The 27649-nt window shown below is 35.3% G+C and overlaps 1 protein-coding gene across 1 annotated transcript; it reads right to left on the reverse strand.

Annotated features, from left to right (window-relative positions):
* Positions 1-11800: 11800 nt before the first annotated feature.
* Positions 11801-13000, reverse strand: LOC148197268 (uncharacterized). The gene has a single exon (XM_088093653.1). It carries the CDS (start codon positions 12998-13000, stop codon positions 11801-11803), a length of 1200 nt encoding a protein of 399 aa, XP_087949779.1.
* Positions 13001-27649: the final 14649 nt, after the last annotated feature.

Here is a 27649-nt window from a genome sequence, read left to right on the forward strand (position 1 = left end):
ATAGAAATGAAGCAAATCAAATCTATAATAAAACTTGCATGTAGATTTCGCTACAAGTAATCACAATAACCAAATCATGCAATAACAGATGAATTGTAGTTTATTAAAAATAGCTAATAGAAACTCAATCAATAAAGTACCATTAAGAAGTATGTGTACTGCAACGCCACAATAATATTCACATCCATGCAAGTAAACTTTCAATTTTATTCTTTTGCATTTTCAACTTCTTTAGAGATTTTTATGAGGGCATCATAAAATATAAATATTTGCATTAGCCATAGAATCTGAATAATACACCAAATGCTGGGATATCTTAGAGCCAAAACCCGCCCAAACCATTCTCACTTCGAAAACAATCAAACGCAGTTAATCATAGAGTGACCCATTGATTCTGGAAAGCCCAAAACAGTGACAATATGAAGAAAAGGAAATGAGTGAAAGGGAAGTACCTGAGACAAAGTCAAATGAAACATCCTTTATTCAATGTTGAAGACTTTCAACATCTTCTAAAAGTTTAGACTATCACTTCTCTCATGACCAAAAATATCTTCAACAATTTCATCTATCACAAGCAATTGAAATACAATCAAACAACTAGTCTATAATTAATAATTTAATGTAAAGTAATTTTAAAAATAATAACATATACACTCACCGCTAGGATTTTCAGAAAATCCATATAGCCAATTTTGAGTACAAATCAACATTTGCACGTGCCCAGGAAGAATGGAGCTTCTATATTTCGAAAGTACACGCCCACCTTTGCTAAAAGCTGACTCTGATGCCACTGTAGTAATGGGAATACTAAACACATCTCGAGCCATTATAGACAATATGACAATTTTTTTCTCATTAGTCTTCCAATATTTGAGCACATCAAAATCTTCACTGTCTTCATCATCATCTATTGTTGGTTCATCTAAATAAACATCTATCTCGTTCTTTCCAATGATAGATTTTGATTCATTTTGATACATTTTAAAATCCTACAATGCATTACATATTAATTATCAAAACAAAACTAGAAAAATTGGAAAAAAAAAATGAACACTAGGTATAAAATGCTTACCGAAATAATCCTTGATCTCTTAAACTTTTTCCCTTCAGTATTGGACTGAGACATCAAGATGGATTCAGTAAGTGATTGAGAAAGAGAAACACTAGAGGTAGAAAAATTCTTTACATATTCTTTAAATAACCTCTTGAACTTCTCTAACACTTTCTTTGTTTTCTCTGCATAGGTTAGAGGATCCAATTTTTTATAACAATATGTTATAAAATCAACCTTTAGTCGTGGATCAAGAATAGCTCCAAAAGCTAACCCAATACTATACTCCTTCCAATACTTTTGAAACTTTTCTTTCATATTCATAGCCATATCCTTTAAGATGACATCTTCATTCAACAAATTCTCTTCAATGATAAGCTGAATTTTCCAAATTTGCATAAAATACAAGTTTGAAATGGGATAAGATGAACCAGACATCATGTTTGTAATCTCATAAAATGGTTCTAAGAATTGACATATTTTCTCTCCCCTATTCCATTCCTCAGAAGATGGACAATTTTTATAATTTCTATCAACCACTTTGAGAATTTGAAAAGCTTCCTTATATTTGATTGCACTTTCAAGCATTAAATAGGTTGAATTCCATCTTGTAGTCACATCTAATCTCAAACCCATGCTCATATTTATGCCAACATCACTAACACATTCTTTGAATTTGAGAGTTCTTCCATCTGATGATTTAACATACTTAATACTCTCTCTAATATTATGGATTGCTTTGTCAATCACCTTTAAGCCATCTTGAACTATCAAATGAAGAGTATGAGCACAACATCGTACATGGAAAAACTCACCATCACATAATAAATTTCTATGAACACAAAGATGGCTTTTTAGAATGTCTTGCAAATTATTATTGGCAGAAGCATTGTCCAGGGTAATTGAGAAAATTTTCTTATCAATACCCCATTGCTTTAGGCAATCAAACACAACACTTTCTAGTTCAACACCTGTATGTGGTGGTTTCATTTGACAGAAGTTAAGAATCTTACTTGTTAATTTCCAATTTTCATCAACAAAGTGTGTAGTTAGGCAAATATATCCCTCAGAAGTAACTGCAGTCCAAACATCAGATGTTAAACAAATTCTATTAGGAATCCTAGACATCATTTCCTTAACTTTATCCTTCTGTTCAAGGTATTCCTTTTCCACATCTGAAACAGTAGTGTTCCTACATTTCATGTCAACATTAGGATTAATGTATTTTATCCATTCTCTAATTCCTTCATATTCGACAAAATTATAAGGAGGACTATGTTTAATTATGGCTCTTGCAAGTAACTTCCGATGAATTTTTTGATTGATTTTTCGGATCCCAAACTTTCCTTGTTGGTAAAGATCCACATCTAAGTTTGCAATACTTCTACATGCATTGACATGCCGACTTAAATGTGAAGTTCCATAATTGTTTTTAGTAACAGGATGTTTTCCAACTTTGTTGTTATTGCCACAATACTTACATGCAACCTTTTCAATGCCATCCTCATCTTTTCCTATTTTTGTGAAAAAATGCCAAACATTTGACACTTCTTTTTTATTGGTGGTAGCACTCTCAGATGGACCAGGAGTTTCAGATGCAAGATCATCAACCAAAGTTAAAGGATTACTCTTAAGGTGGTCCATATTTAAAAGCTATTGCACACAACTGCATAGATAAATGAAAATTATTTTTAAATAGGTCTTTCTTCTATAGAACTTTATGAAACATTAATGTAAGTCCTATAAAACTAAGAATAAATTTATAAATATATACAACTCATCTTTCAGCTAAACACACCAGGTGAGAAATGGATAATGATACTGCCTAATGGTTCATGTGTTAGTCTTTCTTACAGAAGATCGTACAAAAAATCAAAGTAATTTTGTACCCTTCCAATTAGATTAGCCAAAGATAAAGCTATATCATGTTAGTTTAGCATCTAATACTATTCGGAACTTTCAAAGAAGAAAACAGTAATGACCTTTGTAATTGAATAGCGACAGAATTATTGAAAGAAATAAGAATTTAGCACAAGAAAGTTTAATTAAAAATGATGATAGGGGAAATAAGATTTTGTATTCATACTTTCTGCTTCTGCGACCAAATTGGTCCTCTCACTTGACTAAATTGACCCTTCTTCAATCTGCACAATCTCCTTCTCTATTGTCACAAACCTATTTAGAACTTTTGGAGTGCTTATAAATCTAACAAACCTATTGAAAATGAACCAAAACAGACAAACAACATCGGTCTTATAAAATCATTCCACGTGATTATAACCTGCACACAAGTAATTAAAGAAGGCTAAACATTCTAATCCAATTTATCTTGGTCTGATCTAAAAACAGTTCATATTTATAAAAGAAAAGATGAAGTGAATCTCTTTCCATAAGAAACAATTCCTCAAATCTATGCAAGTCTGGAGAGTTGTAAATTCCTGTGCAGCACGATAATTTTTGTGGCACAAAACTCAAGTCTTTTTGTTTGCAGCATACTTTCTGAGAGTATCTTAGCTTTTGACACAACTTGGAAAATTCATCATTATGTGTGTTCAGATTACAAAAATAAAGGGTTAAAGAAAATAGGCTAAGCATGCACCTTGGATTAACTGACATGAACATTTTATCATAAAGCAAAACTAGAGCAAGTTTTATCACTTCTTATGTTTTGTTCTTTGTCTATGAAACTAATCAATCTCTTTTTAGTAGAACAGAGTCATTAATGAATTTTTATTGTAGCATGTAGAGAAAAAATTATTTTCATCATTGCTTTTTATCTTAATTTTCTTATCATGTGTCTATTTTTCATCATTAATCTATTTATAGAAGAAAAAAAGTCATCATATTTTTCTTATTTTTGTAAGTATAAAAGTTGTTGAATGTAGGATCTGCATAGATGAGCTGACTGACAGAAACAGTAGATGCTTGATCCTCTCTTAGTGCTACTTACTGGGATGACAAAGAAGTTTATTCAAATAATCTTGCAAACTTTCAATGACGTTTAACTCAAATTTAAAATAAAATTTCTACTCACGGTCAACAATAACTGGACAAGCAGTGTTCACAACATACATTTTATAGATACTTCAGAATTATAGTTAGTAATCATTCAATCCAACTCACTATCAAAATCAGAAATCACATTTCGTTCGAACATATTCTACATCTTCATACTAACATATTACAAATTCAACATTTAAAAGTTAAGCTAAAAAAAAATATATACTTACCTTCAATGGAGGGTCTAATTCAAAAGGGGTTTTGATTGGTGGAGATTGTTGCGAGAAGTTGGGGTTTTTTACAGTGATTGCTTGATTGTAGAAGGCAACGATTGGTCATGCTTGTTCAAGATGTTGGGATCATGGGGGAGTGTTCTCTGCATTTGAGCTTGGGATTTTAGAGATTGAAGTAGGTTTGTGCTTGTAAGAGAATGATCAGGGAAGAAAGTTCGTGAGAGATGTGAAGGAAATGATGCCAGAAGAAGGAGTTGTGAGAGTGCGTGAAAACTATTGTTTGGGGTGAAGGGGCTGACCCGACCCTAACCCAATATCAATCTCTTTCATAGGGCTTTTGGGGCCAGGGGCTGTGAAAAAGCCCCCTGAAACGTGGGCCAAGAAAATGGGGCTTATTTTAAAGAAGGGTCAGGGTTGGCCTTGGGGTTTCAAATTAAAATGACAGCTCTACTGATAATCTTAACCCTAGTGCAAATCAGAGATATGAAAACGGGTTATAGGTCTCGGTTTTAAGAAAACCGAGGCATATGTAGAGGCGGTGGCATTTTTGAAATTTTGACGAATTTATACGCCTCGGTTACAAAAGAATCGAAGCATAAAAGTAAAATTAACTCGGTTAAAAGCAAAACTGAGGCATATTCCTATAATTTATTCCTATATTTTTTTGAAATTGTCCAACTACCTCGGTCCTCTCACCAACCGAGGCATATTCCGAAATCAAAAGGGTAACCCTAATTTCGACTTAGGTCCATTCTTTTCTCTCCTTTACGAAACCCAGAAGCATCCTCTACGAAACCCAGAAGCAGCATCAAGCTTCTTCACTGTGGCAGACGAGTGCGGCGAGTACGGCGACTACGGCGAGTACGGCGAGTGCGGCGAGGCATTGCGAGGTGGCGGCGAGGTCGCAGCAAGGTCGCGGCATGGTCGTAGCGAGACCGCAGTGAGGCCGCGGCGAGGTGGCGGCGAGGTCGCAGCGAGGGGATCCTGGACCGATGGCGTTTCTGCAGCGGTGGGGTTTCTGAAAGGGTTTAAATTCCATCTTCTTTCTTCTCTCTTTCTTCACCACGACAGACTCAATGTTGGTGGCAAGCGCGACGAGGCACGACGAGGTGGCGGCGAGGTCGTGGCGAGGACGTCCTGCAGCGGTGGCGTTTCTACGAGAAGGGGAGGCATCAACCTTCAGGTGGTGCGACTGTTTGCCGGGGTTCGAACCGAGGTCCGAGAGGGAGTGGTTTCTTCGAGACGGGTCGGGTGGTTGCATGAGGAAGAGCGATTTGTCCAGGTGTGGAAGCAGAGAGGGGTTTGTGGAGGTGGCACATGTGAAGGTTCTGGACACTTTGAAGGTTCGTGTAGTGGCGATGATCGGAATGAGAGAGTGCAGAGAAGATGCTTGAATTGGGTATGCCGAGAAGATGCAGAGAAGGTGTGCGGCTTACACGAGTGCGAAGAGAGCTCGGAGAGTGGATGCTCTTGAATTGGGTATGTTAAAATCAGTTATCTGTTCAATTGGGGGTATGTTAATTTTGAATTGGGTATGTTCAAATCAGTTATCTGTTTTGGATTGCTCCTTATGATCTTGAATTGAATTGGGTATGTTAAAATTGCTCTTTCTGATGTTCAATTGGGTATGTTAATTTTGAAATCAGTTATCTGTTCTCTGTTCTGGATTGCTCCTGATCAATTACAAAAGAAGATGGAGCGGCTGGAAGAAGATGGAGCAGCTGGAAGAAGATGGAGCGGCTGGTTGATGATGTTTTTGAATGGTGATTGAAGAAGGGAGAGCAGCCGCCAACTTTGGAGAAGAAGAGTGTCCCGTGGAGAAGAAGAAGGAGTGTGGCGGCATGGTGGAAGTCAAGCACACTACACTTCACGCTCCAGCTCCAGCTCCGGCCAGCAAAGGATGGTGTCCAAAAAGAAATGAGTAGAATATCCAGCAGAAATGTGTGTACGTGATGGACAGCAGCAGCAAGTGCACATGGAAAATGACAAAAAGGAAATGTGCAGCACTAAAGTATGAGAAGATTAGAGTGGATGCTGGTGCACGTGAATGAGACCGTTGGAATAAAAAAAAAGAACATACGGCCTCGGTTATTTTTCAACCGAGTCAAAATTCTGTCTTTTTATGCCCCGGTCCAAGAACCGAGGCAAATAGGCTATCACTTTTTATCTCGCCTAGATATGCCTCGGTTCAGAAACCGTTGTCTATGGCCTAAAAGAACCGGTGCCGTTTCCCCTTTCTGCACTAGTGTAACTAAGAGAAGAGTGATGAAATAAGAGAATTTTGATTAAGTTCTCTCAGTTCTGAAGTTTAGAAAGCTAGATCGCATTATATAGTGACAATTGAAAACGAGTAATATACGTTTCTTGATGATGATATATCTTTTTGTAATAAAATATGTTTGTAGGAAAGAAAAAAAAATATTGACAACCGTGTTATATTATATTTGTAAATATTTGAATAAAATATTTCAAAGGAATCAATTTGAAAGAATAATTCTTCTTGTATGAAATTGATCTGTCCTACAAGTATGGTATTATTTCGTCAAGTCTGATATAATAAATCATGAGGAGCGATACTTGAAAGTACACCGATATTCATGTGAATGATAAGGAATATATAACTTTAATGACGATAGTAAAATTAAAATAACCTTTACCTTTTAGGAATGTTTAAAACCTTTTATAAATCTTTCAAGAAGTTTAAGTCTGACTTCTTTAAAGTGACAATATTTTCTTTCTTTTTTAAGATATAGAAGTTTCTTAAACAATTACAGCATATCTCTAATATTGTTTAGGGATGTTGAATGTGTACAGACAGCCCTTGTGTAATAACAAAGCTTCATATATGAAAATTCTGAATGACTTAGCCTAAGTCTTCTACATGGATACATGTCACCAACCTGGGTGAGATAGATACTTATAGGAAGATTGTGGTCTGTTACATATCTTTGTAAAGTTAGAATCTATTGTAAGTTGAGTACCCCTAGTGTTTCATATACATATATTAATATATATAAATATTTTGCCAATAAAAAAAATACATGTATATAATGTTGATTTTTTCTTCAATTAAAAATAAATTTCATTCACTGCGTTATTGAAGGAAAATATCATTATCAACAAAATCACTTGATCAATATTTTGGACATTTTTAAAGGGAATTTTTCTTCTACATCAAATGAATGGAAAATTTGTGTATGAATTTATATAAAGAATGTCAAATCAAAATATTAATATATTCATAATAGATGCATGTTTGAGGATTAAATGTTCACAGTTTTCTAACTTATAAAATGGATTCAATTAGGACAACCAATACCTTAAGGTAATTGAACCAGTTTCATTTTCTTCTTTGTTTTCTAACATGCTTAAATTTCTAACGCATAAAATGGAATACAATAGTCAATAGTCAATAGCTTATAAAGTCTTTATGGACCACTTTCATTTCTTCTTTTCCAATGTCTAACATCTGTAATTTTCTAACCAATAAAGTGTCTAGCATACTTAACTTTCCTAACCCATAAAATATTCTGATAGAACAATTGACAGCGTAAGAGTTTTAGACTAGCTACATTTTTCCTCTTTTAAGTATGTGCTAAAATTTCTAACTTATAAAATGGATTCAATTAGGGAAATTAATGAATTGATATTTTCGGACTAATTTCATTTCTCTTTTTCAACCATCATGTACGATAAATAGGTTGTTGCTTTCTTAGGAATACTTTTATTTTCTTTCTGTGTTATTTGTGAACTGATTTTCTATTTCAGAGCGGACTAAAACTGTCATTATATTTAGATATTTTGAACTAGTTTCATTATGTGTAAGAGAACAGAGAAAAGAGAAAGGAAGAACCAGAGAGCAGAGCGGAAAGAATTGTATTATGAAAAATTACAGACAAAAAACAACAAGGAAAAGAAATATATACAGAAAGAAAAGAAAACAAAAGAGACTTCCTAGACCGAACGTCCTAAAAAGGGAACGATCGGTAATAAGAAGACAAACAGAAACGAACGAGACGGAAACGAACGTCAGAGCAAAAGGCGAGCGTTCCTGTCGAGCAGTGTGGGCGACACGACAGGCACGAAGCGAGCGTTCCTGGACGATAGGCACGAAGCGAGCGTTCCTGTCGAGCAGTGTGAACGACAGGCACGATGACGATCGTTCTTGTCGAGCAATGTGAACGACAGGAACAAGGACGAACGTTCCTGTCGAGCAGGATGGACGACAGGCATGATGCGAGCGTTCCTGTCGAGCAATGTGAGCGACAGGAACAAAGACGAGCGTTCCTGTCGAGCAGGATGGACGACAGGCACGAAGACGAGCGGCAACAAACATATGAGGACGAACGACCAAAATAACGATCGGCAACAAACAGATAAGGACGAACGACCATAATAACTCTATCATCCCCCCTCAAGATGAACATGAATGTTATGCATGTTTAGCTTGGAAGTGACCATATTGAAAGGAGAAGGATAAAGAGATTTGGTAAAAACATCTGCAACTTGATGGGTAGAGGAAACATGCAGGAGTTTGATGAGACCATCTTGAAGCTTTTGTCGAGTGACATGACAGTCTATATCAATATGCTTAGTTCGTTCATGAAAAGTAGGATTCTTGGCAATGTGAATAGCAGAGTTGTTGTCACAGTAAACAGAATAAGGTGTCGGGCATGGTATATGCAAATCTTTTAAAAGATATTGCAGCCACTGTAATTCACAGGTTAAGGAAGCCAAAGACCTGTATTCGGCTTCAGAAGAAGATTTGGAAACGGTGGTTTGTTTCTTTGATTTCCAGGAGATAAGAGCAGTTCCAAGAAAAACGCAAAAACCAGAGATGGATCTTCTAGTGGTAGCACAAGTAGCCCAATCAGAGTCAGAATAAGCGTGAATGCGGAAAGAATTATTTGCAGCATATAATAGACCAGAACCAGGGGCATTCTTTAAGTATCTAATAATTCTCATGGCTTGTTGCATGTGAGGTTGGCGAGGAGTGGAGATAAACTGACTAAGTTGTTGAACAGCAAAAGTAATGTCGGGCCGTGTATGAGTGAGATAAAGAAGACGACCAATAAGACGCCGATAAGAATAAGGATCAGTGAGAAGAGGGCCCTCATCAGCATGAAGTTTGATAGAGGGATCAGCAGGAGTAGAAGCAGGTTTACAACCTAACATACCAGCTTCAGAGATTAACTCAAGACAATATTTTCTTTGATTAATACATATCCCAGCTTGAGATCTAGCAATTTCAAAACCCAGAAAAAATTTAAGATCTCCAAGATTTTTAATGTGAAATTTGTTGTGTAGGTGATCTTTGACAGTGGTGATTTCAGACAGGTTATTTCCAGAAAGAAGTATATCATCAACATATACCAGAATAACAGTGATAGCAGTAGGAGAGTGTTTGATAAAAAGAGAGTGGTCAGCAGTGCTTTGTTTAAAACCAAGAGAAACCAATTCAGATGTGAGTTTATGATTCCAGTTCCTGCTTGCTTGTTTTAAACCATAAAGAGACTTTTGAAGTTTGCAGACAAGATTGGGAGTAGATGATCGGAGACCGGGAGGAGGCCTCATGTATATATCTTCAGATAAATCACCATGGAGAAAAGCATTGTCGACATCCAATTGATGAAGAAACCATTTATTGATGGCAGCAAGAGCAAGAACGAGCCGAACTGTGGTGATTTTAACAACAGGTGAAAATGTTTCATAGTAATCCAATCCTTCAGTTTGAGTGAAGCCTCTTGCCACTAGACGAGCTTTATATCTATCTATAGAACCATCCGGTTTGTGTTTAATACGATATACCCAACGACAACTGATAGGTTTCTGTCCAATAGGAAGATTAACCAAAGTCCATGTGTGATTTCTTTCAAGAGCAGCAAGTTCAGAATTCATAGCCTGTTGCCAACATTCAAACTTGCTAGCTTCTTTAAAAGAGGAAGGTTCAACTTGAGCAGAAATATTATGACAAAAAGAAGTGTGGTTAGAGGAACAATTATTATAAGAAAGAAACAAATGCATGGGATATGGGGTAGTATGAGTTGATGAAATAGCAGAAGTAATACCACAGTAGTAATGATCTAGATATTTAGGTCGAGTTTTATTTCTAAGAGAAATTCGTTGTTCAACAGTAGAATTAAGGATATTATCAGTAGGATGAGAAATGTTACAAGGTGAGTGATTTGGAGTAGTGGAAAAAGGTAGAACAGTAGGAAAATCAAAGAGAATAACATCAGAATTATCATCATTTGTAGGAGAGGAAGGGGAAGTAGAACAATTTTTATAGGGAAAAATAGTTTCATGAAAAATGACATTTCGAGAAATGATAATAGAATGAGAATACAAGTCATACAGCACAAACCCTTTGGTTCCAGATTTATATCCAAGAAAAACACATTTAATGCTTCGGGAATCAAGTTTTGTACGTCCTGCAATGACAGAGCTAGAGTATGATAAGCATCCAAAAACTTTTAGATTTGAAAAATCAGGTTTGATGGAATAAACTAATTCATAAGGAGATTTATTGAAAAGAAAAGGTGTGGGAAGTCTATTAATAATGTGAATAGCAAGTTTGATAGCATAAGACCATAAAATGTTAGGAACTTTAGATTGAAAAAGGAGAGAACGACAAACATTAAGAATATGTTGATGCTTCCGTTCAACAATGCCATTTTGTTGGGGAGTAGCAACACAAGAGGTTTCATGAAAAATACCTTTAGTAGAGTAAAAGTCATTAAGGAAAAATTCTTTGCCATTATCAGACCTTAGAATTTTAAGCTTACAGGAAAACTGATTTTCAGTTAAGAGAATAAATTTTGGAAGTAAGTTTTTAACATCAGATTTTTGTTTTAAAAGAAGAATCCATGTAAAACGGCTATAGTCATCAACAATAGTTAAAAAATATTTGTATCCATCAATAGAAGAAATAGAAAGGGGGCCCCAAATATCAACATGAATTAGATGAAAGAAACAAGCAGATTTGGTTTTGCTAACAGAAAATTTTAGACGTTTTTGTTTAGCAAAAGCACAGGCGTCACAAGCATCAAAAGATTGAAAGAAAATATCACTATATTGAGAGGCTAAACTTTGAAGAACTTTATTTGAAGGATGTCCAAGTTTCATGTGCCACAAATTACAAGAATCATTAGTACTGTTATGAAGAGCTGAATGAGAAATATTCAATTCAGAAGTAGCAGTGACATTATTACTAAGAAGATAAAAAAGACCCTTGTATTTCTTAGCTACTCCAATCGTCTGGTAAGTATCCATCTGCACAATGAGACAGCTATTCTGATGAAAAACAATAAAGAAATGATTTGAATGTAACAATTTAGAAATAGAAATAAGATGAACAGAGAAATTGGGAACAAAAAGAGTATTATGTAGAATTAAATTGCCTAAAATGACAGTGCCAGAAAATTCAGCAGTAACAAAAGTGTGATTTGGTAAACGTATTGAAATGGGAGTGATGGGATGTAAAGAATGAAAAAGAAAATTAGAAGAACATATATGATCAGTAGCGCCACTGTCTATATATAATCCAAGGAGAAAGATTAAGTGAAGAAAAAGAACCTGATGACTGTGGAGTACATTGATTAACACTGGCCTCCCTAGTAGTAGGAGATTGAGATTGCTTCAATAAACCAAGAATGACGTTATACTGATCTTGAGAAAAAGTGTATTGAGGTTGAGTTTGATCAGCAGAAGAATCATCATTAGAAGTATCAGTGGAGGTGTGTGAATCACCATTGGTCATGTTGGCAGAAGAATTGGAGATAGCTAAATGAGGTTTGATGACAGGTTTATAACCTTGAGGAAGGCCATATTTGATCCAGCAATTATCAGAAGTATGATTAGTTCTTTTGCAATGATCACAATATTTAGAACGACCACCAAATTTAGTGATGCATCCTCGTCCACGACTAGAAAAAGTACCAGAACGATCGGTCTTATAAGGCTTGTGTTGAGGATCGTAAGAATTGAAATTGGCCATAGAATCTTGCGGATTTTGTGAGGACGAATTATGAAATTCACGTTCTTGTTGAAGGATCAAAGAAAAAGTTTTGGGAAGATTCGGCATGGGTTCCATTAGCATAATTTGGGAACGTACAGAAGAGAATTCATCGTTTAACCCACGGAGAAACTTGATTACAGAATCATCATTGCGGTCTTGTTGAATCTTGATTAATAATCCACAATTGCAAGGAGAAGGGCAGGTACATACAAGAATGGTCTGATATAGAGAAAGCTCTTTCCAAATTATTTGAAGGCGAGTATAATACTGAGATACAGTGGACTCACCTTGTTTGCAAGAATGAATGGCTTCTTGAAGATCAGCAATACGAAACTTATCACCATGAGAAAAACGTTGAAGAAGATCAATCCAAATGTCATAGGCAGATTCCATCCACATAACAGATTGTTTAATAGGAAGCGTCATGGATCGTGTCAGCCAGGAAATCACCATCTTGTTACAACGTTTCCAGGCTTCGTGAAGAATATCATCAGCAGGAGGACAAGGAATAGTGCCAAGAACGAATTTTTCTTTATTCTTGGTTTCCAGAGCAACGAGCATATCATGGCGCCATTGTTGATAGTTATTGTCAGAAAGAGGAGGAGTAACAAGAAGAAGAGCGGGATTCTCACCGGGATGCAGAAACAGAGGATTAGCAGGATTGCAAAGATAATCGGTGGTAGAATTGGAGAAAGCCATGAGAAAAAAAATTGTCTACTGATACCATGTAAGTGAACAGAGAAAAGAGAAAGGAAGAACCAGAGAGCAGAGCGGAAAGAATTGTATTATGAAAAATTATAGACAAAAAACAACAAGGAAAAGAAATATATACAGAAAGAAAAGAAAACAAAAGAGACTTCCTAGACCGAACGTCCTAAAAAGGGAACGATCGGTAATAAGAAGACAAACAGAAACGAACGAGACGAAAACGAACGTCAGAGCAAAAGGCGAGCGTTCCTGTCGAGCAATGTGGGCGACACGACAGGCACGAAGCGAGCGTTCCTGTCGAGCAGTGTGAACGACAGGCACGATGACGATCGTTCCTGTCGAGCAATGTGAACGACAGGAACAAGGACGAACGTTCCTGTCGAGCAGGATGGACGACAGGCATGATGCGAGCGTTCCTGTCGAGCAATGTGAGCGACAGGAACAAAGACGAGCGTTCCTGTCGAGCAGGATGGACGACAGGCACGAAGACGAGCGGCAACAAACATATGAGGACGAACGACCAAAATAACGATCGACAACAAACAGATAAGGACGAACGACCATAATAACTCTATCATTATGAGCGTGGTTAATTTCTTCAAACGTAGGTTTTAAAGTTTTAACTCATTATAACCCATTCATCCAGTCACATATCTTAAAGTTCTAATTCCACCCAACTCATGCTTTGAAATAATATACACATCATGTGAACTAAGTGTAGTTTTCATTCATCTTCATAGTTTTCTACCTTGCAAAGTAAGCTAGAAAAATGAGAAAACAATAACATCCATGTCCACATTGATCAATACATTATGTGCTATTTTTTGTTTTATATATTTGTTGTTGCCGACCAAACATAATACTCATCAATGCATGAATGAATTAATATATATATATATATATATATATATATATATATACTCTTAGAATTAAATTAAATCAAATCAATTTTAATGTAGATTTTGTTTTTCATTAACAATTTACAGATCATTATTTCATATAATTATCATGAAATAAATAAACTAAGATATGAACGCTCACATCAGTTTGTTTGATTGAAGATTTAAGATTGTTGTCAGATAAGTGGATAGGAGCTTTTGATGGATTTCCTTTATATGTTTGTGATATTAGTTTATACAATTGATGATTTTCGTGTATATAGAAACTTAATAAGTTATAGTTTGAAATGTCATGAAGAATGTTTTGTGTATGAAGGAAACACATCATATTTAATAGGAGTTCAATACAATGAAAAGAAGGAGAAATAGTTGATTCAATACAACAACTACTGACATATTTTTAGTACAATAAAAAAACAATTTTTCAATTCACTTGCCTGGAGCCAGTGATCTGAATGCAGCGCTCCTAATTGATTAAATTAGCGTATCACAAACTATTAGACATCGCTCACGTTTTCCTTGCACCAATTGATAGAATTCACGTGTTCTACAACTTCAACACCGAGTTTGAGCTATTTCACCAACTACATATACTTGGTGGAATGCTTTTAGAAATTTGTTAGAAATAAAGATTCTATTACGAAGATGCCGAATGAAAGTTATAATAATCAAAGGATAAGCACCTCATACAGAATTAGGAAAAAAAGAATTGTTTCTGATAATTTCTATTACATAATTAAGAAAAATAAGAAAAAATAATGTAATGTAAAAACATGGAAAAAATCTGAAAAAGGGAGGGGGGTTTGCGTAGAATCCTAAGACCTTTTTCACAACAAATAATAAAAAATAACACAACACAATTTTATACTTTATACTGATTCATCCAAATTTATGAACTATATGTCCTATTTTCTTTCAATATAAAACTTAAAAAGTTTTGCTAGTTGTAACATCCCAAAAATACAGCAATAAACTATATATATTAGAATAATCACATTAATAATAATCCAGAATCAATCTTACACTAGAGTCGAGCGTACGCTCATGGCCGAACGGCCTTACAAAAAGGATTACAAATTTAAGCCGTACAAGATAAGTAAACCTGACCAAACGGTTTACAAAATAAAAAATACCGAACGGTCATTCTTAACGAAAGGGAAGGTGATCGAACGACCACCTCATTAACTAGACAAAGGACCGAACGTTCTATTGTTCTATCTTTGCTTCAACTTCTTCCAAATTTTCTTCTTCCAGCCGCTTGTCTCCTTTTGCTCACATCCACACGGATGATCATTGCAATGACAAGGACGGACGTACAAAACCAGACACGACAGGAAACGCAGGGTAAGCTTATGTAATTTAATTCATGCATAAACATACATTTCAAATAATCCAACACCAAATAAATTTCAACGTACGTATCATACAAAGCCTATCACTAGACTGACTGTCCAGACTGTATGAAATCTGCGTAGCTACAGGCGTTCGTGCACCCGGGTGATGTAGTAACTGGAATACTCTCATCAGCTGCCACCCGAGGTTAGTCCTATTCATCCAAAGTACCCCTAAGGACGGGACCTCTTGCCGTTTCCACACATGACCTACCCTCCTCTACGTGAGGACGAGTACCCACGAAACATTAGGATGAACAGCCAGCATTAGCTTCCCACAGTCATACTTTACAAATTCCAACATTCATCCATGAGTCGTTCCTCCCTGGAACGCTCGTTCAACTTCACATCATTTCATTCATATCACATTCTCTTCTTATTTCATTCATAATCATTCTCAATTCCATCTTTCATTATCATGTTTCTCAAATTCATCTTTATTGCCAACAAGTTAAATTTCATCTTTGTTCAAAGGTTTATAAAGACACCAAATACCGAACGTTCTATCCTCACTCAGAACGAGGACGAACGCTTGGAACGAGACAGAGAGGTCTCTAGTTCCATAATAGAGTAAGACCGAGAGGTTTATTGTCGGTTTGAGAGAGAAACCGAGTGTAATAGATATAGCAAGGAACGAATGAACCGAACGTTCATTACAAAGTGAATCAATTATAGGAACTGACTCTTGATAACTCTGACCGAACGCTGAAAAGACCTCGCCAAAGGCTACGACTCTATGCTGGAACCAATCGATACAGACACTTCAAGATATTCCAATAATAATACTTAGAAGAATTCTCATGAAGAAACCGAACACTTATGGATATTTAATTTATTTGATTTTACATCAAGAAATCCGAATGCCAGTAAATGACCGAGCACGATAGAGAAGAAAATTCTATCGAAGTTAGACGAACACTATTTTCATCAAGATAGATTATACAAGAAACGAGTACGAGCGCTTGGTGTAAGACCGAGCACTACTCAGTACGAGCGCTTGGTGTAAGACCGAGCACTACTCAGTACGAGCGCTAGGTGTAAGACCGAGCACTACTCAATACGAGCGCTAGGTGTAAGACCGAGCACTACTAAACTTATAATAAAAGGCTTGATAAATATAATAAGATACTATCAAAGTAGTGTACGAACAACGGAAATATACCATTATGTATATATATATATATATATATATATATATATATATATAAATTGAGTTTATCATAGAATACCCAGATACAACTGTGCTTGGCCGAACGCTCAAGCATAGTATTACCACCCGAGGACGCTCGTCCTCAACTAGGATTCTCTCCAAATGAAAGAATCCTGTTTCAACTAGGTTCACCAGGAAAACGGAACGGTCAATGACTGTTCAGTAATGAACGTACACTTTTATATGAGAAATTTCATACCAGACTCATTTATTTTCAAACTCATTTCTTAACATATAGTTTCATAACTTTATACATTTATATCATAATCAACTTTCATATACTTCATACAATCCATATCATATAAGTTTCATATATTTCATATATTAGACGTGGCAACCGTCATATATCATATAGTCAATTATCACAATAATCATACTTCACTTTAATTCAGTAACTCAACGAACATTCATTCAACCCAATCACATTAGTCATCATGCATCAAAATCATTCAATCAACTAAACGAACGTTCAAACATTTCAACTGCATACAAATTAAATTAAATAAGCTTCCCTTATCTCTGAGCGTGACCGAACGTTCCCAGACGCAGAAATACAATTTCGCCACTACAGGTTCTTCTACCGTCAATGCTCGACAATTCAAACTACACCAAGTGACAACCCAACACTATTCAGAACTACTCATTTTAAGAATGGTGATCAACACACGAACCCAGAACTGGGTTTGCATGTTTAGGAAAACGAACGACAGAGCTAAGAGAAAGACTTACCAGCCCAGCTTCACAAACCGAACGGTTTATCTGGAAGCTCTTGAAGCCGAAAGTGCTTCTACGGTGCCGGAATAGTGATCGGAGGAGAGAAAGTGAGTGTTTTCTCAGAGAGAAGATGAAGAGGATGTAGAGAGAAGGAGGAGAGAATGGGATTCTTCAGAAGTCTGAAAAGAGGGTGCATGCAGAGAGTGGGGTAGATTTTTCTGAAAATTCAAGTTTTGCTCCACACGTCAGAACGAACGTCCCCTCTTCAGTCCACACCTGTTTTCCACTAACTGATTTTCGGATCCACTTCGTTTGACACCTGGCGTCCGTCATCTGAGTGTCGAACCTCCCTCTTGACACGTGAATTCCACGAAGCGATACGTGCGTGGATTTTACTGGTTCTGACACTAATCAAATAAATAACTACAACGAAAACAATAATTATTCCTGATCATAAACATGTATCCTGAAACAATCATAAGTAATAACTCAAGCTAATTATTATTATTCAACACTCAAATTAGATCAAAACTAGCATAAAAAGCGTGAATCACGTCATCCACAAAATCCAGTACTTCAAATACATATAAATACCAATTCAACTATACATGTTTAACATATTTCAATTATATATCAACCTAAACTAATTTATGTAAATTAGTACCTGTTACTTTAAAGGTAACATAACAATAAAGAAATATTTAGAATCAAAACCTTTTGCTCCCAAAAGAACACATTTTTCATAGAACTTCCAAAAGTCATTTTAAAATTTTAAACTATATAAATTCAACACCGATATAAAGTTTAAAAAAATTAATTATTTCTGGATTTTATAACAAAATGATCACATTCAAAAGTGAAAACTTTGATTTCCAATTTTATTATTGATAGATTCATTACCCATATAAATATTTATTATTAATAAAAAAACTAATTATCAACATATTTTACCAATAAAATTTATTGGCAAATAAATTATGAAGGCAAATATTAATCTGTATTAAAAATTGACAAAAATATTTGTGAGTATTAAAATATTTAAAATTGTCGATCAAATCTGTTTTACAGACTATTTTTTTCATTGGTAAATTTCATCAATAATAAGGCAATTTCTTGTTGTGAATATAAGTGACATTGAATCTTAATCACATACCATTCATTTAAATCTCACGAAAAAATCTCCATCTACATATAATTTAAATTCAAACCTTATCAACATAGAGTCAAACATAAAATGAAACCATGACTAACATTTACACTACATTAATAAATGAGAGAAGAAAGGAAAGAAGAAAGACATAACAGTGTCAATGAAAAAAATAAAAAAATAAAAAGGATGAAGATGAAAAAAAATGATAAAAAATGAAGGAGGAGAAGAATAGGTAAAGGAAGAAATAACAACAATCTGTACATTTTACTTTAAGTTTAAAGAAGAAAAAAAGGGGAAAAGAAGAAAATAAATGTATTTTACTAAAATTTAGAAAGAAGGAAGAAAAAAAGGCTGCCATTTCAAGAAGAACTTTAAGAAGACGAATAAGTAATCAACTCTTTTATGATATTGACCAATCTCGTGATGAAAATACTTCTTCTAGCCATTTATCTCTTATTGATGATGAGGAACATACAGAGAATAAATTTCGTTCTCTTAGACGATCCACTAGAATAAAAAAAACCCCTGCATATCTAAAAGATTTTTAAATATCTTCTTATAACATAACCATTTGATAGATTATATCCTCGTATAAAACTTTAATTTCTTCTATAGACAACGTTGTTGATCCAAAGGACTATATGGAAGCTTTACAACATGAACATTGGTGCTATGAAAGAAGAGAGTGTTGTTCTTGAGGAGAATCATACACAGACCATAGCTAACTTGTCTTACTTTTCGGGTTTTGAGATAGCACGAAGCACTGAATGTATCCATTTATCCAGCACAATTATGCTTTGGACCTTTTCAATGAATTTTTTCACCAAAGTTTTCTCTAAGGTGATCCAATTGATGATCCTGCTATTTTGCTATTTTTCGAAGATTGATAGGAGGCTCATCTACTTCACCAACACATGCTCGCGACATCACTTATATCGTTCCTCGCTTGAACAAACTCCCAGTCAAGGTATTGTTCTAAAAGCCACCAGCGGCATCAATTTGAAGGCTTACATGATTCTGAGAGGGCTGGTTGCACGGACTCTCGCAAGTCCACCACTGTATACATTGTTTAGTTGGGTGACATACCAATCACGTACAAATTCAAAAAGAAAACCATTGTCTCAACATAGCTCCTCCGAAGTTGAGTATTGCACTCTCGTTCAAACTATTTATGAAATTCAATGGCTAAATAATCTAATCCATGATATGCATTTCCCATTTTCACAACCTCCTACCATCTTCTACGACGACATCTTTGCAACCAAAATCACTACCAACCAAGTCTTCCACGAAAGAACAAAGCATATAAAGAAAGAACAAAGCGTATAGAAATCAACTATCACCCCATTAGGAAAAATGTTTAGCAAGGCCTTGTCCAACTTCTCTCCATTCACTCAGTTATATATAATTCTAAATTCAAATAATTTGAGGGTGCACTTCCGTCATTTTTCCTACAAGCTTCAAGGCTCATACTATATATATGGAAATAAATTTTCAAATTTCTATTCTTTCTTATGTAACCAGATCATTACTCCAAATTGGGCAAAAATTATCAAACTATCAAATAAAGGGAGAAATTCTTTATTATTGACAATCTTTAGACAAATTACTATTTCTTGATTTCAGCAACAATAAGTTGTCTGAGAATAGTCCCATCTCCATGGGAAACCTTGTTAACTTAGAAGCATTGGTCTTACGAAAGAATAATTTAACTGCAGCAATGGAGAATCTTGAACAGGCAAGGGAATCATGTAAGAACCTGGAAAATAGAGTTATAGAGTAGATAAGTGGATTAAAATAATAAGACGAGCTTTTTAGTTTTAAAATAATCGTATAATATATATATATATATATATATATATATATATATATATATATATATATATATATATATACTTTACTAAAGCTCAGTTCATCATCTAAATCACTTCATCTCTCTAAAACCTCCGTTCTCTACTCTTTCTCTGCCTTCTCTCAAGAATTTCTTCTCACTGAGCTGTCGGATTGATGATCAGGAGGTGCCCAAACATTCACGACGTTGAAGGCTTCGTAATTGACCGATCAATTTCTCGATTCTAGTGGGTAAGTTGTTCTTCTCTTTTCTCCGCTGTCTTGAACCTAAACCATGCAATCTCTGCTGGTTGCATGTGTTTTGTGTGTTCTCTTGTTCATTCTCTGTCCAATTCTAGCTCTAAGAGCTGTTCTTGATCACCAATTGGTGATTTGTAGGGTCCTGTTGAGTTTCCTTGCGGTGTAAGGTACTGTAGAGGTAATCCGAAGAATTGGACTGTGAATCTCTGAGGTAAAGGGACTTAGATTTCTAATTGAATTGATGGCTTGATAGGCGTGTGTATTGATTTCTGCATATAGTTGTTGTTTGAGCTGAAATGTAGTTTTTGGTGTAAGTGAATTATGTATGCTTTGAATGTCAAATGATGAAACTGTGAAATGTGATTCGGGGGCTGGTTTAGATGTGAGGTAAATCTGTAATTGAGTAAGTTAGAGGTTTGTATTCTATTGTAGTAGCTGCTGGATAGAAAGTTAGGAAATTGGAAGTGTTTTATGGTATTCTAGAGGAAGTGAGATGGTGAATTTGGGAATTAGAGGTCAGTGACTCTTTTGATCTCTTTAAGCATTATAGGTAAGTCATTTGTGACTTGTAGGAGTCTTTTAAATGGTCAGAAACATGTGCAAAGTATTAGATTTTGATTTGGGTCCTTAACTGGTGAAATTGAGTGTTTTAGAATGGGAATTGGGTCATAATCACTTTAGATTAGTGGTAGGCATGTTTAGAATCACTTAGACAAGTCTAATTAGGTGTATAATACAATCTAGGAGTGTTAGAAGTTGAAGAAAATAGTTAGAATTGGTATGTTGTGGTTGAGTTGCATAAATCTGCAGAATTTCGTTCTACAGATTATGCAGACTCGTTGTGCGAATAGTTTTGCATAGCTAGTCGCTATGACGAGGTGCTCTCTGCCAAGGGCATTCGCACAATGAGTTGGTGCGCTGTGCGGATGACATGAGAGGTTGCTCTCTGTTTAGTTTATTCGAATAGCGAATTGGGCGTTGTGCGAATGGTTGGAGTGGGTTGCTCTCTGTCCAGTGATTCGCATGGCGAATCAAGGCGTTATGCGCCTGCTAGTGGTCTGAGGTTAATTCTAATTTTATTCGAATAGCGAAAAGGTCAGCATAGCGAGTGGTTTGGGAGAGTTGGTCTCTGTTTAGGGTCTGGTATGCGAGAGGTTGAGGTCTGGTACCTCTGCGAGTTAATTCGCATAGCGAGACAAATCGCTATGCGAGTGACTCCTGGTTTTGCCTTGCGAATTGGGTGCGCAAAGCGAATGATGGTGAACATATTTCTCTCTTCTGGTTATTTAATGGGATGGAATTATATTAAATGTTGATATATCTGGTGAAGTGTGTTTAAGGTGTATGGTAGTCTATAAATATGTATGATTATGATTGAAATTACAAGTAAAAGTATGTGATTCAAGGGGATGATTGTAAGATCAGTATAGAATCTCTTGGTGAGATTCCAGGTTGTTTAGAGTAATTATAGGGAGCTCAGTCTTAGGGGTTTTCCTGAAACTCCAATGGTCTTTCATTCTCAAGTAGAGAAGATTGAACCATGTGGTGAGGAGTAGCAGGAGGTCTTAGTCTTGAGGGGTTCTAGTATGTCTCAAGGCCCGGAACAGACTAACCTCGTGAGGGTGACAGGGTGAAACCCTTTCGCAATGGCTTTGCAAAGTAGTAGAGGCCACCACGAGTGCATAACCCGCCATAGCTCGACAATTATTTTATGTTCGGATGAGTCAAGTTTAGAAGTTAACATGTTAGGATGTGTGATCAGTATGATGTGTTTGATTGAGCTCTACATGTCTTATGTTATTATAATTATATGATCTTTGTTTACCTAGCTCACCCTTACTCTTGTGTTTGTATGTTGTATGTGTGATGTTTTCCTTTTGCAATGATCATCCATTTGGATGTGAGCAGAGGTGGATGAGGTTCCTCTGGAGCAGGCACTGGAGGGTGATGACGCTGCTGTATAGTATTTAGATTCTATCTTTTAGTTGCCTGTTATCTTTTTGAAATACTCTTTTGTAGATAAAGTTTTAAATTTCATAGTCATTTTGGATGAGTATAAGATTAACTCCTTATCTGCAAGTCTTTAAATTGTTCTATCATATTATGATGTTGACTACTATTTATATAATTTTTACTATATATTTTGGGTTGTTACAAATCACTTCTTTCAAAATTTTCCAATTCAACTTTGTTATTTAAGGCATATTTAATTCTTGAAAAACTCCAGGAATAAATTATCAAAAGCAATTCCAATCATGCTTAAAGAATTTTAATATCATGTCTAAAAAAGATCAACAGAAACTCAGGACCTTATATATTGGTACAATGCTACTATTATAAAAATCTACATTCGCTCGGTGAATTTTGACTAAAGGCTTGACATAACATGTGTGTGGAAAGGTGTGGAACAACTGCTCATAGATCCCCAATTGAACCTTAAGATTATTGATCTCTCGACACATGAAATACCAGAAGAGGTTGTGTATGGGTTGGGAGGGTTTCTTTAAATTTATCAAGAAACAATTCGAGTAGAGAAATTCCGTCTGAGATTGAAAATTTAAGCTCACTTGAATCTCTTGACTTGTCCAGAAATCATTTGTATGGGAGAATTCCTTCTTCTCTTTCTCAACTTGATTTCTTAGCAAAATTAATATCTTTCCGGAAGAATTCCATTTAATTTAGAAAGCTTTTTGAAACCTTTGAAAACTCAAGTTTTGTAGGAAATATTGATCCCTGTGGTGAACAAATAAACAAAACTTGTCTTGGAGACCATACACTAGCAAAGCCAGGAGAAGCAGTAGAAGAGGACAGATGATTATGATTTTTTTTTAAAAAAAAACTTGTATTAAAAGTTAATATAATTATTATATTTAAATGAATAATTTATTTATATAATTATGTTTAAATATTGTAATTATATATAATTATAAATATAATATTTAAATAAAAATTTTGATAATATAAAAAATTATTAATCAATTATAATTAGACTTGTGAATATTAAAATTTATAATAATAACTAAATTGATGTATATTCATAAATTTATGTAATATTTTTTATAATTTTGAAATAAATGGCTAAATATAATAAATATTTATTTTCATTAGAAATTAAACACTTTTGAAATATAGTAATTATTATATGTTAGGTATATTATTCCTGGTTATTTGATTAAAATTTATAATTAAATTTTGTTGATTTTTTTATTCTTTTCGTTGTTTTAATTGTTCGTTTTCTTTTCAATTATATTATTCTTTTATTGTTTGTTGTGTTTACTTGTGCCAGGTTGAAAAAGTAGCTATATTTGTTCGTTTTGGATTTGTATATAATATTGATATGCCTTAACTTATAATTATTGTCGTAATTTTACTGTAAGGTGAGAGGAGTAAAAGAATGAATGTTTGTTGTTAAAACTTATTGCCATAATTTATTGTAAACAAAAAACGAATAAAAATAAAAAATAAAAAATAAAAAATAAAAAATAAAAACAATCATAATTATTAATAAGAATGAACGTTTATTGTTAAAAGCTTGTTTTATATTTTCCTTATGAGAAAATTTGCTTCATGTAAATAGCAACATATATTTTACATTCATTATTTATTTCTTTATGAAATCTTGATTCTTGACTAGACAATGACCTGTTCATCCCCAATTTATAAATTAATGTATATTTCAAGCTTAAATGCACACCACTCAACTAAAATCGTTAAATAAAAGTAAACAGTATGTGTAATAAGATTTGCTAGGATAACACTAAGAATAAATTTCAATGACTGTGAAGTAAGTATCAACAAATTATTTCTTTATTGAAAGAAAAATGTTAAATTACTATTTGTTTCGGATGTGAGGTCGAGTCCTTAACATATGCACAATTTCTCTGGGGTGCGGTCTAGTCCCGGTTCTTCTTGTCTTTCTCTTCGATCCACCGTTCGGAGGTGTACCTGCCAAATGTTCTCCGATGCTTAAGTCAGTTGACTGTCTGTACGGGAGTTTAATGTAACAGTAATAAATGTGCAGTAAATTCGAACACCTACCTCTTACCTTTGACCCCTATTTATAGTTTCGGCATGAGCTTGAGATTAGTGAAATCTTAATCACGACCTAATCTCAGCCCAATACCTTTAATTACCAATTACCTTAATCTTTGTAGGGAAACTTGATTATTGATTTAGATCGGATGTCCGACCCTTTATCACCCGAAATCAATTGTTGATTCTGCCATGTTCAATGTTTAGTCGTGTCCTACTCTCCAAGGTCGTCCGTCTGATTTTGTTATGGAACGATTGTATGGTCGTTCGTGCCATACGGTACACAGGCCCCCGAAGACCTAGGCAATGTAATTGGCCTAGGATTTGTGATTCGGTTGGGTCCGGTTTGTGAGACGTCAAGTGAGGCCCAGTCGATGCATCCTTTCTTTCTCGAAAATGTGGTTTTAGCGGGAAAACACGTGACACAAGCTCGTGCATCGTTCTCCTCGGGTAGTGGTAACATCGTGCGATCTGGACCATTGATCGTGGCTAATTTCAACGGTGACAATGGCATGGCGTTTTAAAAAATTTCTATAAATAGGAGGAGGGTAACAATGGCGTGGCATAACATTGTATTGTTGTCCATGGTTAGTAGTGGAATCAGTTGAAAAATTTGCATTGGAGTAGGTTGAGCTTGTTCAAGGAGGAGTAAGAGGATAGAAACGGCAGAACAAAGAAAATGTTAGAGCTTTCATTATTGTAGTCAAGAGAAACGAAAACGATTATTTTCGCCTATAGACAACAATTTCGCAACCGAGATATATATTGGCAAGGTAAAAAGTCTACCCATTTTGCCTCAGTTTTGAATCGAGGCAAAAAGGTGTATACTTTTGCCTTGGTTCAAATACAACCGAGGCAGTAAAGGGTGTTCCTTTATTACTCTCTTTTTTCGCAAGACTTTTGGCCTCAGTTGCTGGTGACCGAGGTAGTAGAGAGGTCTTGCCTCGGTTTATAGTTGAACCGAGGTAGTAGAAGGGTTTATTTATTTTATTTTTCCTCAACCTTTCTGCAACAGAGGTTGCAACAAAGGGAGTCTAAGACCTAATTAATCACAGAAATTATAACATTTTTGTATCCAAACAAATCATTAAAAGAATTTTTTATTAATCACTTAGACAAAAGAATAATGATTACTCTAACAAGGATTTATTATTATGAGCCACTTAACAATATCTTCTTTAAGTTTTTTTTAATAGACAAAGATAAGATATTCTTCTAACATGTATTATTTCTAATAAGCAGTCATTTGGGCAAAACTCCAAAGCATTGAAACCAAAAATTGTAAACAAGAAATGATGAGCTATTTTTGAAGTATACCAATTTCATTAACAAAATATACAAGTGTGACATTGCCTTCAACCTTTGAGCATTTGCTCTCACACACACATAATTTGCATTCAACGCTATGTAAGGTCAAGATGAATTTATATGGTTGATTCTTAATACACTCCTCTTTTTCTCACTAAAAATATTCCATTCAGAACTTATATATAATGTTAACTATAAGTTTGTTTCCTAAACCACCTGAGATGAAAAATTTGACGTCAAGACTGTTCCACGAAATCCTATCTCTGTATGCTTCGTTTCCATTACCTCATTACAAAGTTCTTCTGCAAAATACGAATATGACAGTGTTTATACGTTAAGAACCCAAAATCACTAATAACAAAAAATATAGAATGACAAAACCAAAGAAAAAGATGAAATTATCATCGAAAGATGCAGGAAAATACAGTAGCAAGCACACTACTGTCCAAGAGTAAGGGTCCTAAAGAGAAAATGCATCCTCTCCCTAACAAACTTGATCCTCTCTACTATGGTCCCTTCTAGCTACTTCCACTATTTTTCATTCACTCTCTGCCAGCTCAACATTTCCCCCCATTCCCTTCCTAATCTTTCTTCTCGTACTTTCCAAACCCAAGGCCCGGTAGCTAACTTTTGGTCCAAATTTCTCCCGCATTCCTCCAGCCTATTCGAGACTATAATAAGAGTATATGAAAGTAACAGATAATCAAGTACAAGTATCAAATAACATACCTGCAATATCTCGATTTTCATGGATTTGAGAGTCCCTCACAATAATCTGATCTAAGAGTACCTCTTTAGCTTTTGTAAGAATCAAAGGCTTTTGGGTTTAGATGCAATGAACGTTGCGGAGGTTGTCATCTCCAACTCTGAGATGCCAATAGGAACCCAATCCCAACGCAGATGCAACCAAGCTCTCAAAGAAACCCAAATGCAGATAAAAAAAATCCCATACCCAAATTCAAAAAATGGAAAATATCACCTTCTTAAATCGCAAAAATATAACAAGATAAGAACTCTTGATGGCATACCCCTTGCCATGACCTAGCACATTCATGAAGTGTTGGAGACATCTATGGAAGATGGACCTAGACTCTTTCTCTTGGACCATCTTAAGTCATCATGAAAATTTATAAGAGTAAGAATAATTTTGGGCCTTGTATTTTGGGTCAAGTAATCTAGACTTTATTTGGGCTTTGTATTTTGGGCCAAGTAGTCTAGATTTTATTTGGGCTTTGTATTATTGGCCTAGTAGTGTAGGATTTCAATTGGGCCTTGTATTTTAGGCCAAGTAGAATCAGATTTTGACCAAACAAGTCAACAAAGGGTCAAGGCCCAAAGTTAACTAAACTTGGACATCCAAAATGGGTGTGTTGACCAAGGGGTCAACATTTTTGCTAAGCTTGGAGAACAAGGGAGAAGAATTTCGTTTTAGAGATGTGGAAGCTTCCCATTGGAGAGTTTTCCTCCTAGTTAGTGGCCATGTGTCACTCTAGGAATGGATAGTTTTTCCATATGTAGTAGCCACATGTCACTCTCTCATTTGAGAGGATTTTTGCCACTTGTCTCCCTCTTATTTGAGAGGATTTTTGCCACTTGTCTCCATCATGTAATCACCTTGGAATATATAGTAAAGTTATGCTGCCATTTTGTGCACACAACCTCTTCTAAGGTCACCCTAGGCTAGAGCAACCCAAGTGGCCTCCTCTAGCCACCTTCCTCCAAGAGTTGACCCAACCTCTCTTAGAGAACCCTAAACACTTCATCCTTCACCATTCAACACACCAAAACTGTGAGCCTTCTATCTTCATCCACCACCATTCCGCAAATTATCATCAACACCATGAG

This window comes from Vigna umbellata, chromosome 6, assembly GCF_029865625.1.
Source record: "Vigna umbellata cultivar VRB3 chromosome 6, Vumbellata_1.0, whole genome shotgun sequence".
Classification (NCBI taxonomy): domain Eukaryota; kingdom Viridiplantae; phylum Streptophyta; class Magnoliopsida; order Fabales; family Fabaceae; genus Vigna; species Vigna umbellata.

Bases quoted from the DNA above. Each gene is read 5' to 3' on its own strand.
- LOC148197268 (XM_088093653.1), bottom strand. From the start codon at position 13,000: ATGGCTTTCTCCAATTCTACCACCGATTATCTTTGCAATCCTGCTAAT.